This window comes from Gossypium hirsutum, chromosome D07 (assembly GCF_007990345.1).
Source record: "Gossypium hirsutum isolate 1008001.06 chromosome D07, Gossypium_hirsutum_v2.1, whole genome shotgun sequence".
Classification (NCBI taxonomy): Eukaryota; Viridiplantae; Streptophyta; class Magnoliopsida; order Malvales; family Malvaceae; genus Gossypium; species Gossypium hirsutum.
In genome coordinates this window covers 24,657,714-24,676,725 of record NC_053443.1, presented here as the reverse complement: position 1 = coordinate 24,676,725, position 19,012 = coordinate 24,657,714, and the positions used below count along the sequence as shown (strand labels likewise).

General features: G+C 32.7%; 1 protein-coding gene across 1 annotated transcript; it reads left to right on the top strand.

Annotated features, from left to right (window-relative positions):
• The first annotated feature begins 9,381 nt into the window (after positions 1-9,381).
• Positions 9,382-15,849, top strand: LOC107952772 (ascorbate transporter, chloroplastic). The gene is made up of 11 exons (XM_016887942.2): positions 9,382-9,887; positions 10,681-11,252; positions 11,341-11,448; positions 11,668-11,823; positions 12,245-12,460; positions 12,819-13,028; positions 13,486-13,623; positions 14,050-14,151; positions 14,424-14,489; positions 15,260-15,344; positions 15,451-15,849. Exons 1-11 carry the CDS (start codon positions 9,833-9,835, stop codon positions 15,546-15,548), a joined length of 1,806 nt encoding a protein of 601 aa, XP_016743431.2. The 5' UTR covers positions 9,382-9,832; the 3' UTR covers positions 15,549-15,849.
• Positions 15,850-19,012: the final 3,163 nt, after the last annotated feature.

Sequence of the window (19,012 nt, the reverse complement as noted above, 5' to 3'; positions counted from 1 at the left end):
TAATAGCTGTTGACTGGATTTGCTTTTTACTATTTTTTTCCTGTGTGGTTGACGCTCTAGGTCGGGATTTGCACTTCACGCTTTTTCAATTTTAACATTTTTATCTGTTTCAATAGAAAATAAATATTACAATTTATTTAATAAAATGTTGTAAAATTTATTTAACAAAATATCACTGAAAAAAATAAATGGATAAGGGATTATTAATATATAAAGTTATATTAGGGGACCCTAAAATAGATTATTTAATTTTTAATCCTTTAAAATTTTAAGTTAAATTATGATAAAATTATACTTTACCTTCTAAATATGATAATTTTTTATTTAATCCTTTAAGAAATTATAAATATATAAATTATTATATTGAAATTGTATTTTAACTCTCGTACACATTTATAACTTAATTATATCCCTCTAAAAAAGTTTCTAACGTCGACCCTACTTTTACTTTAATTTTTATCTAAACGCTAAATTACTCTTTTAATAATAAATCAACTCATAATAATTTAAATTCATTATTTTTGTTATAGTTTGAATTTTTTATTTTTTATTTTTTATTTTTCTATAAAAATACTTAAATTATTTTAGATATATTATTTTTATATTTAAATTAAAATATATCTTTCAAAAGTTAATACATTAAAGAAAACATAAGCGTTAATATATACGGAAATACCTGAACTTGACAAATTGTATCTATTTGGTACCTATGTTGGGATCTAGTGCCTTTAGTGTAGTATTTCCATCTAAGTATACTTGTATTTTTTGAAAATTTTGCTTTAATGAAATATGCATAAATTATATTAATACCCTTTGTATATTATCTCTAATGCTTTTTCACGCAAAGTAAAATGGAAACAAATATTGGCTCACTAGTTAACTAACATTTAACATTTAACAAATATGAGAAAACTGATTGAAAGACTAATATGTTGTTTATCAAATCCAATTGGGGAGATGTTTTGTCTTGAGTATCGGCGTGGATGACTCACAGAAGATATATACATAAATGTAATTGATTAACTGAAAGTACTTCAGATAGGACCTAAGTAAAATAGACCTTAGATTCTTTTATGGATTTATTCACTTATGACATTCATAGTTTGGTATACATTAATCCTGAGTGAATGATGGGCTATGCATGCATGAATCGTATATTTTGATGTAAGTAAAAGCTTGGGTTCAAATAGATAAAGAACCAAAAGTTGGTGCTTTATGTATACGATTTCTGTAGTATGTAGCATTATTGACAATAGTAGAATTCATAGCTCAACTAATGAGTAAATGACATCCTCTCATTAGCATTACATGATAAATGAAAAGTAAATTTGGCCACAAGTCATTCTTCTTTGTGATAAATGACTTGATTACTATTTGATAATAATTGATTTTTCATTAAGGAAGATGTAATGGTTATCACGAGATAAAATAAGATCATATTGAGAGAGCGGATTTGTCCCAAAGAAATTAAGGATATCATATAAGGGTAACACATTTATGACAAAGTCATTGGACGGGCACTTATTAAATAGTTTTGTTGGCATTTAGAACAAAGAAAGAACCCAAAATAGAGAATTAGCAGTATAACAAGTCTGTTTTATATTTCATTTTCTTCAAGCTTTACAATGTATATGAGTTTCTTTATAAGAGAACTCAACAAACCCCACTAAAAAATCTTGAAACTTGAAATACATTTCTTGTAGACAAGTAAATTAACCAAACATGTCAATCATTACCTAAATACATCAAAACATCTACCAACTAAGATTACTTTTACCTAAAATAAACACGCACTCATCACTGGTAGCATCTTCAACCTAGAACAAACACATTCCACGGATACACTCCGTAGGTCTTAAACCTCATCATACAAATCACAGCTTGTGCTCACTTGGTCAGTCTACCAAGCTTGTTGCATATGAACTATCTGCAACATGGTTGTTCATATGATAGTTCACATGATCACATGATGGCCTGCATAACAATAGTCCGCGAGGCAATTCATCAGATGATTATCTGCCAAGTAATTCATATTTGGATTGTCCGCCATTTGTGTGAGTTGTTGCATGATTGGCCATCTCGCAAAACTCCACCTTGGCTACCATGCTGCGAACACCAATTTCCTTTTTGAACCTTTCGAACTTCGCCTTTCCTAAAGGCTTGGTCAGAATATCCACTGGCTTATCTTCAGAACTGCAATAAACTAAAGTCACTTCCTTACTCTGTTCAACTTCTCTCACAAAGTGATACTTTATCTTGAAGTGCTTTGTCCTCCCATGAAAAACGAGATTATTCGCAAGTGCAATGGCAGATTGATTGTCACACAAAATCTTTGTTGCTTCAGTTTGTACAAGATGCAAGTCGCCAAGAATTTTTCTCAGCCAATTTGCTTGGTTAACTGTTGTTGTTGTAGCTACATACTTTACCTCAGTTGATGAATAAGCAACAATCTGTTGCTTTTTGGAGCTCTATGAGAATACGCCAGATCCAAGTGAAAAGAAACAACTAGAGGTACTTTTCATGTCATCCACCGATCCTGCCTAATCATTGTCGGTGTAGCCAACTAGCTTCAATGTTTTTTCCATTTCACTATAGTATCGTGACTAACCTCTCCCCAATGACATATCATTACAAAAGCAACTACTTAGTACTCGTCCAATGACCTTGTCATTAGTGTGTTACCCTCATAGGATATCATTGACCTCTTTGGGAAAATATATGTTCTCCCAATATGATTCTATTTTATCGCATGGTAATCATTCCATCTTTCTTCATGAAAAGTCAATCACTATAAAAAAAAGTGATTAAGTCATCCATCACAAAGACGGACGACCCGTGGTCACGTTTACTTTTCATCAACCATGTAATGCCAATGAGAGAATGTCATTTACCCATGTTTTAAGTTATGAATTCCACTGTTGTGAATGACGCTACACACTACAGAAGTCATACACCCAACGCACCAGCTTTTGGTTCCTTATCTATTTGAACTTAGACTTTTACTTACATCAAAGTGTATAAGTCACGCATACATAGCCTGCCATCCACTCAAGTTTTAGATACGCTATACTATGAACGTCACAAGTGAATAAATCCATAAACAGATTCAGGATATATTCTGCTTGGGTCTTGTCCAATATACTATAATTCTAGTCAGCACATCTATGTCTCTATCTTTTCGGAGTCATCCGTTCTGATGCCTAAGATAACACATCTCCCCAATTGGACTTGATAGACGACATATTAGTCTTTCAATCGATTTGCTAATTTCCAATTAGACGAAGGACATGTTTAGGTTTGTCTACTAATACAACTTATCTTTTCGTACTACGATTTGACAGTGTAATACCACTTAGTATTAGTTAAACATTAAACAACCAATTAGCAACATTTGCTTCCATTTTGCTTTGCATGCGAAAACCATGTAAGGACAATTATACAAATTATATTGATGTAATCAATGAATTTGTTTTATTAACCAATCTGTTCAGGAAAATTACAAGTGTATATTGAAAAAATACTACACTTAAGGCACCAGATTCAACAGTTTTCTCTGAAATGGAGAAATGAAATCATTTGGAAATGAATGTAGGTTTTCAAAAATGGGAATGAAAATGGAAATGATCCATTTGCAATCCTATATGAATTACTTAAAAAATTATCGGAAAAATGAATTTATGTTTTTGGACTGTTTTGAAGCCCGAAAATGAAAACAAATCATTTGGTCGTAATGAACATATTGTGTTGTGAAATATTGAACTTATTTTCTCAAAATTTTACCAGGGCCAAAATCATCAAATTTTTAACAGGGTAAAATCATCAAAATTTTGCTAGGGATAAAATAGGGATGAGAAAATTATTTTATATATAAATATTAAAGTTTATATTGGGAAATAGAAAAACTGAATCGGGTTGGATCACATTACAGAGTATCGGGTTAAAAAAGCCTAGGAAGTACTCGTAATAGGACCCGATGTGAGAGAGGCCTAAAAACCCCTCATGGATATGAATGAGGCGATAACCCTAATAGGAATACTAGGGTGTACCATCCACCCTAGTCTTATTCTAAGTAGGATATTATTTTTCTATTTGAAATAAACTATTACAACTCAATAAGGGTGCTACCTTTTCTTCTTATAAATAGATGCCACCGATAGAGCTATTAACACAATTTAGAGAGATTATTATTCTGCCAAAAAATAAAGAGAATTTATTCTTAACTATTACATATAAATTTTCTGGAATAACAATTCTATCGGTTTTATTAAGAAGGGAAAATTTTTATTTTGACCCCAAAATGAGAGAAAAATTTTTCTAGTTCTGTGTTTCGATTCAATTGGTTCGAGCCCACACTCAAAGCAGTTCGTGGTACGGGAATAGTAGAGAAGATCGTTTGGCTGAAAATCAGGAACAACGAATGTCCGGTAAGCCAAAAACATATGTACGAATTCAGTTAAGATTTATTGCTATAAATATCACAAACCGAGTCGATTTTCAAAATTTTAATTTTCCGCTGGGTATATTAACTGTTAAGTAGGTACCAAGTAGGTATAAATTGTAAAGTTCAAGCACTTTCATATATATTAACTCAAAATATAAAAACCAATAAAGTTAAAAGGTTAAAAATATAAAATGGATTTTTAAAAAATGAATACATTAAAGAAAACATAAAATACAAAGAATTAAGGTTAAAAATATGAAATGAAGCCAACAACTTAAAAGGGGCTACTGATGAAGAGTTTTGTGTTGGTATTCAAATATTAAAGTTGAAGTATTAGCAATGTTATCTCCTCCCCTAATTTGTAATGTAACAAAAAAAATGAAAAATAAAACTATGAAAATGAAATGAAAATTTTTAAAACTTTGATTTACATTTATTAAAGATTAATAATTTGATACACTAGGTTGTTAGTTGGATAGTGCCTCTCTCTTATGGTTAGTTTTCTATTTTGCTTTACTATTAATTGTTTTTTCCACTTCATTTGCTTTTTGTTTTGCACCTTTGTTTTGGGTTTGTAAATCCGATTTGGTCTTAGCTGCCCTTGGGCTTTCTTTGTTTTCGAGCAAAATCAAGCAGGTGTTTTGCTCTCTACTTTAAAAATGAAAAATGATGTTCTTATCTTCTCGTAAAATAATAAAATTATAAATTAACATATTGTAAAATTTACTTTCAACTCCAAAATTGAAAAAAAAAACGAAATTATAAATTAATAAATGATCTCTTGAAAATTTTCTAATCCCTTTGTCTAGATTCGCCTATATACAAAATTGAGCAAATATGTGAAGTTTAAGAAAAATTTTAATGAGAAAAGGAAAAGATGAAATAGTAATATCATTTTCATAATCCGATGAATAATATCAACCCTCAAATTTAAAATCTTGGAGTCAAACCAAAACCAAGATTTTAGGAGAACTCGCAAAAGTCATGTCGTAGGGGTTGGGACTTGGGAGTAGTTGAAAAAGAGAAAAGCGCGTGGGAGAATATGTAATGGGAAGTTCAAAGGTTACCGCCCACCGTCTAAATTGGTTACAACTTTCCGTACATACCGTACAGCAAAAGCAGTAGAGAATGGACCTGACCTCATGGGATTGGGCGTCGCAGAGTTTCTTTATACAGACGGCAATGGAAAGGAAGGGAGCCCTCACATGGATACCCACAAGGTCCACCGCCACTCATGCACCCTACCCTACGATTCTTAAATGCTGGAACCACTCGTGTGGGAAATGCCACATGTGTGGACCCTACCCTACTATTCTTAAAAGATGATTACGTGTTGAAAATTCAAAGAAACAATGAAACTGGAATTTGGAAAGGACAATTTATCGATTAGACCTTTTAATTTTGATGCCACACGAAAACTCCATTTAATTTTTATTAGAAAAGCACCCATCACACTGAATCATCTTTTTTATAACTAAATTCCGTGTACAAGAGGATGTATCACTGGGAAAAGAAAAAAGACAAAACAGGGGACAGGGTCAACATACATACCCAAAAGGTCAGATAAAGTCTGAAACAATACAGCATACAATCACCCTTCGAAAAAATAAGATTCAACAAAACTGAATACATATTTCAGCATTCGTAACTTCCTTCACTATCTTTGAATTGCAATCTCCTTTGTATTACACCTGATTAGATGGTAGTTGAAAAGCCCTTTGCCTTTCATTCTAACTTTAACCCTAACACATGATAAGGACAAATATCGGCCTAGTGAGATTTAAAATTCAATGAATACAGATCTACTTTATTTTGGGGTGTTGTTTTTGTTTTTTCTTTTGTCCTTGGTAGCTTCCTGGAAAATGTGATTGACTGAATTGGCTTCTCTCACAATCAAAATTGCACCTTGACAAGCACAATAAATAAAATGAAGTTGAAAACTTACAAGGGATCTACAATGCCAAGGATCTCAACCCCTCGAGGTGCCATCATCTGATCAAAACTGTACAGGCTGTGAGACCCGAGCTGAGGAAGTACCCTCATAGTGAAATCATCTCTGGTCCGGAGCTTGAAGGCCTCACCACAAATATATATATATTGTTGATTCTTGACTTAATTAATCGAACGAGAATAATGGTGAACAAGGTTCAGTTTTATCTTCAAAACAATTAATTCTAGAACCAGGAAAATCATTAAATGAAGTTGGGCATCAGTGGAACAAATGAGAATGAGGTCATGTAGGCTTTGCGCTGTTAACACGTTCATGTAGTTAACTTCGCAACAATGGGTACAGTGTAAAAATAAATAAAATAAATGGAAATAATAGAAAACACGTTAAAAACTTTCACAAGTAAATTCTCCATAAAATTAGGGTGGACAGCTTCTTTTGAATGTATTGATACCCCTCCATTAGATTTCATTGCATATATATATAGCATTCCTCCGATATTCTCGCTTTATGATATGATATAATTTGATATATCAAATTAGACTCTTTAATACACTTGAGGAATTTATGCTCAAGTAATTTAAGTGTTTTTTATATATATTTTTTCATTTTTAGCTTTAAGATTTTTACTTAGTTTTAGACCTTTTGAGACCTAAATTGGCCAAATGTGTCATCAGAAACTTAACAATGTAATTGAGTTAGTGTAGAAAGACGATAAGGGCTCAAAATCGAGAAGAACATCATTCAGAGTGGCTATCGCGACACCGATGTCATGAAAGTCCTGATATCTTTAAAGGTGTAGAAGTGAAGAAATTGAGTCCAACTCCATTGATGTCTCTACACTGAGGAGTGGCTATCGCGACACCAAGACCCCCCAATTTAGTCACTGTTTGGGGCCTTCGTGGCATGATCTTTGCTCTTGTTTACTGCACCGCTGGTATCGCAGGTATCATTTGGTTTTTGGGTAATTCCTTTTGAAATTTGTTTGTTGGTTTCTGTTCCATGATACCTGAATATGGGCAAGATTAGGCTGTTTGTTGACATTCTTTTGTTTTTTTTCCATTTCTGTGTATGAGATTGCAGATCTTGACCCCCCTGCCTATTGGATTTGCAGTGTTCTTGGTTCACTTGGCAACCATCCCCATAACAGGAACAGGCATTAATCCTGCCAGGAGCCTTGGAGCAACCATCGTCTATAACAGGAACCATGCTTGGGATGACCATGTAAGTTAAAAACTATTATAACCCCTTTGACATATAATCTTTTCTTTGATTCGATTCAGATTTGACATAATAGCTTTACATTTCATATAAAAGAAAAAGAATAATAATTGTTCCTTTTGACAGTGGATCTTTTGGGTTCGACCCTTCATTGGAGCTGCACTTTACCATCAAATTATCATCCGAGCCATCCCATTCAAGACCAAAGCTTGAAATTATGGTTTATGGCCTGTATCTAGTACCATGTGTTTATTGTTTTTGATCCATAGTATCATGTGTTTATTAATGCTATTGACCTTATCAAGGCTCCTGTCTTTGTCACCTACTGTAAATTGCTGGACAATTAGATGCTCAAGGTTTAAAACCACCTCAACTACGGTGAACAAATGTTTTATTCCATCCATCCATATATATATATTTGTTTCTGCTACAGTATTTTATTTTGTGCAGTAAAGAATTTGTTTTTTATCCTGCATCCTAAGAGATCACCATCATAAATGATTTTTTTTTACATCATTTATGTCCGTTTTATAATTTATATTTTAAATTTGTGATTATCTCTCCCAACAATATCGTCTTTGAAATTCAAGACTATATTCTTTCTTGAGAGGGCAATGCAAAATGGGATAATATTAGTGTAAATTATACGTCCAAATGCAATTGGAAGATTATGCAAGTTGCCATGTACGTTGGCATTCTTTTGATTGAAAAAATAATGGGACTATTCTTACATTATTTTTTGAGAATTTTGAGAAGCAATTTATTAAATTGGATCATGTTAAATATCAATTAAGGACTCTTTTGTAAGTGATCGCGTTTCCTTAAATAAATAGATGTTTCCATAGACGTTTATTTTTTGAAGTTCTTTGAATATTTGGTTCTTTATTGAAGATTTATTCGATCACAATTCAAGATAGATTATGTTCACACTTATTGAAGAATCACAAGCTTAGAATGATTATTTAAAGAAGTCATGTTTGTGTCATTATATATGATAATTTGAGTGAGTACTTACCTATTCGCTATTAGGAACCTGATACAATTATTTAGAAGATAAACCAAGTTCATGTTCCATTTGTGAGTAAGTTTTCAAGAGGAAAATTTTAGTTGGGAGAGAGATTTTATATTGATGTATAGGAAAGATATTACTTAACCTGGCATTTTGTACTACATATTAATATTGAATTACTCTTTAGGAAATTAGTATAAGAAAATCTTGTAAACTGCCTAGTGGAAATCATATTTTTCAATTCATGCAAAATCCTCATTTTAAAATAGTGGAAAGGATATTGAGGTACCTTAAAGGTACTATGGAGGATCGTGTTAAGTTTAAACCATCTTCAAGGTTGTCTATTGCGAGCTTCACCAATATCTTTGTCTAAACAAAGTATATAATTACAATAATGTCTAAAGAACGTAGAGATGGATTGAATTATTATTATTTTTAATTCTAAATTTACAGCTTTTTACGTAAGTCGAAAAATGTACGAATAAAAGAAATAAAATTTCACACTAAAAATTAAATATCAACGATACAGCGCAAAAAGATGGAGTGAAAGGTTTGGCTGATTTCCAGCTGTCATGTCAACTGAACTCTGCAAATTATTTTGTCCATTAATTCCATTTTCCTTCTTCTTTTTTTGGTATAACATTTCCACTTGTAACGATGCGAATATTCCACGCATGATTTTTAAATAAAAACAATAAGTTAATTACTAAAAAGTTTCATCACTTTTATATCCTTTTCCGGCTTTCTTTTTTGTCGGAACGCAAAATATTTCAGCGATGGCAAGACCTTTCTAGTTAAGCACGGTTGAGATATCGTCATGCTAATTCCCTATAACAGTCATTTTAATCCCTTTTATTTACCATCCATGCCATGCCATTCCTATTATTAATTTCGAATCCCATAGGGGGTATTTCAGGACCTTTAATCTCTCAAAGGATTATATGCCCACGTGTCGTTCCCTCGACCCTCCTTTGCTTCGGTATATAGAAACCACTGAGATTCTTCCCGCTTTGAAAATAAAATAAAAAACCTCCGCAACAAATTTCTATCGAAGGAAAGGAACAGAAGGATCTGTTTATCCGTTCCAGCGTCAGAGGACGTTGGTACTAAGAGCTAAAAGCGGTGTCGTGTCATAGATTTGAACTGAAATGGTATAATTACTAGTTAGTTCTCTAAAGTCGAGCTTTTTCACTGTAATACTTGCATTTCACCAATGGCTATCGGCGGTCTGATTTCCAACCGGAGTTTCGGTTCTTTTATCGGTTCAGGTATTTTGTTTTACTTCCTTTAATGAATAGCAATCCTGTGTGGAGATGATTTCAAGGTTTCTTTTAGCTTAATATTTATCTGCTTTTTTTTTCTTTGGGATTAATACTTGCATTTTCCTCCAATTTATTTGCTCCTGGTTACATTTTGTTTTTTTTTTCTTCAGTTTAGTCTCTTTGGATTTGAAGTATACTTTGAAGTGGATGAGAGTAAGTTAGATCCGTGGAATCATTGAAGTTTGAAGAAGTTTAGATGGAAATTTGATTGCATGCAATATTCTTATTTTACTTTGTATTGCGAAGTTGAAGTATGGAGATGATAAATGATGTTGCTATTAGATTGATTTGATAATTTTGTTTTATTGCTGAATTTGGTGATTTAACTGATAAATGGTGTCAACCAATTGATGGATGAGAAAAGGATAATTTCAGGTTTTTAATACTTATTATCTTTCAGTAAAATCCCTTAGGATTGTTTTGCAAAACTGGAAGATTCCTGATTTGGGATTTTGATTGGTTAAAAGTTTTGATGGGATGAGGTCGGTGTGGACTGTGGGGTAAAAGGTCTTTACTGGTCATAAGCTTTGGGGAATTCGCCTTGTCTTTCCAGGTCCCCTAGGCGTGTATTATATACAGCATCTTGGATTTTAATTGCTTTTTTCCTTCCAATTAGAGATTTCTTCTTTAGGTTCATTGCCATATTTTGGCAATTGCCATGATAAATTAGCACACAAATGAAGGTTCCCTTACGTCACGAATATCTCTGTAATTTGTAGTTTAACTATGACAATGGCAGGTAAAGTATGTCAAGGGGAACAAGCCATTTTGCTTCACAAGGGAGAGAGATCAGGCATTGCTGTTCTGCATGGTAACAAGTTTTACCGGAAGTTATGGAGCCAAACAGCAAATGGTTTTTTATCTGGATACACATGCGGCCGATATCTAAGGAGTACTGTTCATTTAGATGAAAACACTTTGAAACCTCTATCAGTTTCACCTAATGGCAGCCAACTTATTTCTTCAGTGTCATTGTGCCACTGTAAGAAGTCTCACAAAGTTTCCCCGCGACAAAGAAGTAGAGGAAGTTTTGGATACTATTCTTTTTCAAGTCCAGTGCCTGGAGGTTGCCTTGAGCCAAGTGACAAGGATGGGATAGGAAAAAACAGTACTTCTGCTTACTATAAATCTGAAGAGTATGACATAACAGAAGCAAAGGTGGACTCTTTGCCATCTCCAGATGGAATGAACGAAGCTATTCTAGTTGGAGGAGACATGCAGGAAGCAGTCCCGTTGTGGCAGGATTTTCCAAAGCGCTGGGTTATTGTGCTGCTATGTTTTGCAGCCTTCCTGTTATGCAATATGGATCGTGTGAGTAGTTTTCTTCATGAACAACAGCACTCTAATACCTCTTTACTTGGATGCTGAGTGAGCTGCTTGCCATATATGCCTTTTGCAGGTTAACATGAGCATTGCTATACTCCCCATGTCGAAAGAGTTCAACTGGAACAGTGCAACAGTTGGTTTGATTCAGTCCTCCTTTTTTTGGGGATACTTGCTCACTCAGGTCTGGATCAAATATATTAAAAATGCAGAATTATTTAATTTCCCTTGAGTATGTCCATGCATCAGCATGTAATGTGTCAACTTTCTAGCAGTGATGTTGCATACATGAATCTTCCAAGTTTGATGCACACTTTAGCATCTAAGTGGTTTTCAATTCAGTGTTTGCTGATGCTAGAAATTTGGTAATCTTTTTAATCTGATATTTACTTTTAACATTCAGATTCTTGGAGGCATATGGGCAGATAAAATTGGTGGGAAGTTAGTCCTGGGGTTTGGAGTTGTCTGGTGGTCAGTGGCTACTGTTTTGACACCTATTGCTGCAAGATTTGGACTGCCATTTTTGCTAATTATGCGTGCTTTTATGGGAATTGGCGAGGTTGGTTCTGCTTTGCTTGTTAGTTTTTAATTTATATCTATACTGCCTGTGGTTAACTACCTACTTCCAAAAATTCAAAATTCACATACTGAAGCAGCCTTTTTTGCCTGTACAAAAAGGCTAAGAAGATAGTTTTTTTTTTTTTAAATAAAGTTAAATTATCAGTTAGAATGAGATGAAAGAATGAGAGGAAAGGAAAAAGATATTCTCATCAACTTAAATGGATTAGAGGTTTCTACTATTTTAATTCCATGTACCTTTCAGTTCTTTTTTAATATATATATTTATTTTTTATAATAATATTAAACCAAATTTATTGTGGCCTCTGTCACTGCTTCCTTATTGAGTTTGCCAACAGTTCCCTACCTTCCTAGAAGAAAGTGTAATGGATACTCATCTGTTTGAACTATTTTCTTTACAGGGTGTGGCTATGCCAGCGATGAACAACCTACTTTCAAAGTGGATTCCAGTGTCAGAGAGAAGTAGATCGCTTGCACTTGTGTACAGTGGCATGTATCTTGGTTCTGTTATTGGGCTGGCTTTCTCTCCTATCTTAATCAACAAGTTTGGGTGGCCATCTGTATTTTACTCATTTGGCTCCCTTGGAAGCATCTGGTTTGCATTATGGTTGAGAAAAGTGAGTTGCTAATTTCTTTAGCTTTTATTCGAAGTATGTCAGAAGAATCAACATAGAAATCTCTCCTCTGAAACTCACCATTTGTAAGTGATTTTGGCTGAATGATGCTTGTTTTGAGTTCAAAACAAACTGAACCTCTTCATACCATGGTCCTATAAGACATGTTAGAATGCGAGTTGTTTCTGCTCCTGTTATTGCTAAAATGTTTTTGATTCCCAACCTTATTTTTTCACAAGGCACTCTAAACAAGTAGTTTTGAATATTCTTATAAAAAAAGTGAATGAATCAATGTACTTGCAGATGGATGTCACTCATGACTTTGAAAATTCTTCCTGCCGTTTTTCTGGTTGCTTCTCAGGCATATAGCTCCCCAAAGGAAGACCCTGAGCTAAGTATAGAAGAAAAGAAAATAATCATGGGAGGCAGCATATCCAAGGAACCTGTAACGGTCATTCCATGGCGATTAATATTATCAAAAGCCCCTGTTTGGGCTCTCATAATTTCTCACTTCTGCCATAATTGGGGAACTTTTATTCTCTTGACATGGATGCCTACATACTATAATCAGGTAATTGAAACGTGCTTCAATGAACAATGTCAACTTTATAGTTGACATTGACTCCAGTACATGCTTTTCATTTGCTTGCTTGCACCATGTGTCCTGAATGTCGGATATTGACTGACTTCTATTAATTGTATTAAGGTAAGGAGAATTGGCAGGCTCTTATAAACATATTAGCTAATAAAATGGTGAAATTGCATTTTAACTCTTATCAAAATTTATAACTTAATTCCATCCCCCACCAAAAAGATAATTTTCTGGCTCCGCCCCTGCCTGTGCTGGCCTTAACCTGCCAGATATGCATCACATCAGTGCTGTGGATTAGATTACGAACATTATTTACTGAATTTCTCACTACCGTTGACCTTTTACGAGGCCAAGCTAGCAGCCAGAAAATTATATTTGAATCTGGATTTTTCCTTCTCATTTACTTTGATATCCAATGTTATTGTGGTTCTCACAGGTTTTGAAGTTCAACCTGACTGAATCTGGACTCCTCTGTGTATTGCCATGGTTGACTATGGCTGCCTTTGCGAATATAGGAGGATGGATCGCAGACACACTAGTGAGCAAAGGTCTTTCTGTAACAATAGTTCGTAAGGCAAGGATCAATTCTCTTTGATTCTTAGAATTTGATTTATTTCAAAGGGTTATTAAATATGCTTGAGAGTACCAACTTTTTTTAATCTGTTTATATCCCTTCTGATTCTTATTTTAAATTCAATCCCAATTCCGTCTTTCCCGTAAGCATCATGCCCTCATGGTGTCACAAGCTATTGAGCAGCTAGTACCAAATTAGAAATTTCAAAGTCAACTTGATCAATTGAGTGAACACAAAAGTACACACTGGAGTCTTATGTTTTTTGTATATATACTATGGAGTCTAACATGGCATTAAGCACGACCTTTTTTTCAAGATGAGATGAAAAGATATTTAGTTCTGTAGAAGTGTTGGTTAAGTTATGGTAACACTACTTGACTCATATTCCTTTTATGTAATCATGTCTGAAACCTATTAATTCTGCAGATCATGCAATCGATAGGTTTTCTAGGGCCAGCTTTCTTCCTTACGCAGCTAATCCATGTCAAGACACCTGCTATGGCAGTGCTGTGCATGGCATGTAGTCAGGTATCATATTGTTTTCTTTCCATATCACTTGAGCTCTGAATTGATGCAATCTAATATTCTTTTTTTTGTTTCTTTTCAATTATGAGCTTCTTATTGGAACAAACTTCCCTTTAGCTTATAACAAAACCAGTGTGCATAGTAAACTCATGTAAAGAAAAAAAAAGAACTCCTGTCTTAGGTGTTTGGTTTCTGTTGAGATTAAAATCAGATGAAGCTAACTGAACTTTCAAATCTGACTGTGATTTTGATCAATAAATGCTTTTGTCTGGCAGGGATCTGATGCATTCTCTCAATCTGGTCTTTATTCCAATCACCAAGACATCGGCCCACGATATGCTGTAAGTTTCTTATAATACAGTATAAAGTAACATATAATTAAAGGTGATGTTGCTTGCGATTCTAATATCTTGTTACTTTTCTGCTTGTACCATACTTGTGATATGCTTTTGTTAAATTTGCAAGATTGAACCAATCTTTCCAAATGGTTGATTCGATAATTGATAACATCAATCTGATCTTGTGTTATGGTCCCTAGTTATGGATCGAGTCACTGGTCGATTTGTAGGGAAATTGTTTGACTTAGCGGGGCTTTTCCCCTTGTTTTTTCTGCGCGAATGACCTATAACGAACAGGTGGAACTCGTGGAAGGGAGTTCCAGACCTCAGATTCGTTGAGAGAGTCTTAAATCTCTTAACTTTTAAAATAAATTCTGACTGCACTTTATTCTTCCAAATTGGCCTCTTTAAATAGAGGTTACATAGTTCAAATAAAAATAAATCTTCCAATTAAGGAAGGACTCCTAATAATATAAAATCTCCTAATTGAATTAAATATCAGCTACGGGAATTTTCTAATAATATTAAAACTCCTAATCAAATAATAAACTAATCTAATAGTATAATAATATTATTTGACGTCTAACATGTTCTCTGCCAAGAGCTAGAACTAAGAACAACAGATTGATTATTGAACTTATGATCACTCTCAATATAAAATATCATTATTGAACTTTTTTTAAAATTCTGGATAATTTCCTTAATGAACAATATTTCTTGTTTCGAATGGCATTTTTCTTTTTCTGAAAGCAAGTCGTTTGTGTCAATCACAGGGAGTTCTATTAGGATTGTCAAACACAGCCGGAGTGCTGGCTGGTGTTTTTGGGACTGCTGCTACTGGTTACATACTCCAACGAGGTATATGACTGAATCTATGCTTAGAATATTTTACCTTGATGCTGAATTTTTTCTCGAATTTCTCGTATCAAGTTTATTAATACATCTGCAAATTTCACTCCTGCAGGTTCCTGGAATGATGTGTTTAAGGTGTCAGTTTTATTGTACATCATAGGCACGTTAGTCTGGAACTTATTTTCAACCGGAGAGAAAGTTCTCGACTAAGAAAATGCTATACAAGGGAGAATGGAAGCCTACATAACTAAAAGATAACTTACAAAGTAATAGAAGGAGCAGACATGCCATGGTGCCAGGGTGACTGAAACAAACCCTGCTAAAAACAGCAAAGTGCCATAGTTTAACATGTAAGGCCCTCCTACGTTGGCTGGAAAAATATGTATTTTTCAGGCAAAGTTCCTTCTTTCGTTTCATTTATGTGTTTTTATGGTGTATGTGGCAATCCATGAAGCATCTTCTTTGACCATTAAATGCTTACAGGTTATATAATTCATACCAAACTTCCCAATGCAAACTTTCATGATCTCAAGTTTGTTCTGAACGTGCATGCTTCTAGCTGTGCTTTGAGCTTTCAATTAGAAGTGTAGAACCATACTATTTGACCTGATCTTCTAGTTATTTGAAATCCAACCTGAGTGTTGTATATGAATATATATATACCACATACTTTTCTAGAAAATTGAAAAGTGTAGATGATGAAATTTTGGGACCAATTACAATGCTCCACATTTCAGAAATGATAACTTTATATATTTTGTCATTATTTTTCTCTTTAATTAATTAAGAGGTAAATAATAATAAGTTATATTATCACTAATTAAATTAATTAAGTGATAATAAGAAATTATTTTTATCTCTAATTAATGAGATAAATAATAAATAAAATAATTTAATTTTTTTGGATCACTCCGTTAAAGCGTTTATATTCTATTAGAATTTTTTTATTTGAATGGCTAGTAATGCAAATGGGGTCACCTTTAAGTTATTTTCTGCATTTACAAGTTTCAGAAAGCTAGAAGCTTTTTGAAGGGAATATTATGTAGATTTGAAGCTTTCTTCAAAATCTCAAGAAATTTTGAAGAACTTGAATACATCTTGAATGGCATATCAATTTTGAAAAAAAAGTTGTATTTCAGTTTTGTTCAACTAAAGAAAGGATGTCTAGACTTGTAACATGTCAAAATTTTCGACTAGACATGTGATACTATTTTAATAATAAATATAGTGAATTTTTGAGGAAATTAAAAAAAATTCAAATAAAAGTATTATTATGATAATAAAGTGATTTTGGATATGGGAAATAATGGAAAAAATTTTAGACGTGAAAATGTGATGAAAGGATCAAATTACAAATTGTAAAAAGTTAGAGGACTAAACTATAATTTGATCAAAATGTGAAAACTGAGTTTAGTATTGATCAATAGAAGTAAGGATAAGTTGGAAAATGTTCTTCACTTGAGATTAAATTGAAAAGATTTGATAGTATAGGGATTAAATTATAAATTTACCAAAGGGTAAAACTATAACTTTCATTACTTAAGGATGTGTATAAAGTATTAAATTAGATTTATGGAATTCAGGTTGACGAATAACTATTTTTTGTGAAGAAAATGTGCTTTGAGGTATAAAGGGGTAAAATGGTAATTTGACCCTAAAAAGGTATTTGGGTATTTTTTTTAAGTATTTTACATTGGAAATATTATTTTAATTATATAATTAATTTATGAAATTATTATGGATCATTGGGCTAATGAAATAAAGAATTTGATCTCAAATTTTAAGGGTACGTTTGGTTTACTATAATAGAATAGAGTTGTAATTGAATAGAGCTGTAATGGAATAAAACTGTAATCAGTAATTCAATTATTTGGTTGAATGGAATGGAATAAAACTGTAATAGTATTCTTATGTTTGGTTGAATGGAATGATGTTGTAATATTATAAGGAAAAAAACTAAAATGACTAGAATACCCTTAGTAGAATTGTTTTTAGGTAGATAATTATTGTTATTGTTATTAAATTTTAATAAGATTATTATTAAAAATAATTTAATAAAAATAATAAATAATTTAACCATATTTTAACATAATTATTATTAAATATAATTTAATAAAATAATAAATAATTTAATAAAATTATTAATATAATTATTATATGAATTAAAAAATCATAATATATAATACTATAAAAATAATATATAATCTACATTATTATTTTTAAACTGCAATACATATTTAATGTGTTAAAATATCATTAGTGAAACAAATAATTTAATTATTCTACAATAAAAAAACAAAATATTAGAAGTAATAAATAACTTGAGAATTATATTTCACATCCAAACATAATATTCATATATTAACAAAAAGTTACATGATTTCATTAGTTTATATGTCATAATCAATATGTTATAAAATTTTACAACATCAAAAAGTTACAACATTGTAATGACATTCTATCATGTCATTATACCATCCAAATATTACAAGCACAAAAAATTACCAAAATATCATCAACACAACCATGATTTTTAATGGTCAGCAAGAAATCTTCTGGCCCATTCCAATCGCACAAAAGAAGATAAATAAAAGAAAATGAGCATTTGCGTTGGATGATCTGGAATTTTGTTCAATGCGCTATAGCGCTCATCCTCAGTTAAACCTTCTACTTCACATAATGTTGGATATAATGTTAGAGCTCTTTCTTGAATGGTCATTTCTGACTTTTGTTGAATTAGCACTTCGGAGGCAATACTCTTACTGATTTCAACCCCAACGGCCTATATGTTTTCCGCCAATAAAGTGACAGCATCATGAAATGAAGTAGAAGAAATATGATCACTTGCATCAGAAATCTTTTTTTTTTCTTCTTTGAAAATGCGGAATCACCTTAGTTTCTAGCTGGTTGCGGTTATGTAGCTGAAAGATCCATGTCATCCAAAGAAACATCAGCTTCGCATCCATAGAAATCGTTTCTTTCTTCATGAGTATTTCTAGTAGCTACATCCTCAACATCTATTTCTTCAATAATATCAGCGGCTTTTTGAGCATCTTTTCTAGTGGCTCGATCTTTTGCGTAGATGGCAATAAGTTGGTCATAATAAGGGAAACTACGATGTTTGAATTGACTGACTTCTTTATGACTCTATAAAAATAAGGAATTCATATTAGATACGAGTTTGGCCAAATAAGATAATAAAGACTTGAAATAATTCTTACATTTATATATGAGTTCCACACCGCATCTTCAGCAACAACAAGCTGCCTATGCTCATCCCAACCAAAACCGCTATTGTTTTTTCCACTAAGCATGTCATAAACGATTGACCAATCCCTTTTCAATGTCCTAATCCTCTATTCAAGATTAGGTTTAGCCTTATACATGGCATTGGGTAAAACTTTTTCTAACATTTTTTTCAACTCATTTAAATAATCGGCTTTGAATCTCGTATTAGCATTGAAGGTTCCAACATTGTGCAAATCGACCATACAGGCAACCAACGCAACATCTTCTTTTGGAACCCATTTTCTTTTAGTTCATCGAAAATTTTGGGAAGAAACACTTGATTGTGAAAAACCTAACATAACTATCTTAAGTAAAAAAATAAATTAAAATTAAGTTCAATATTATGAATCAATAGGTCAACACTTTATAAAATTATAACACATGAT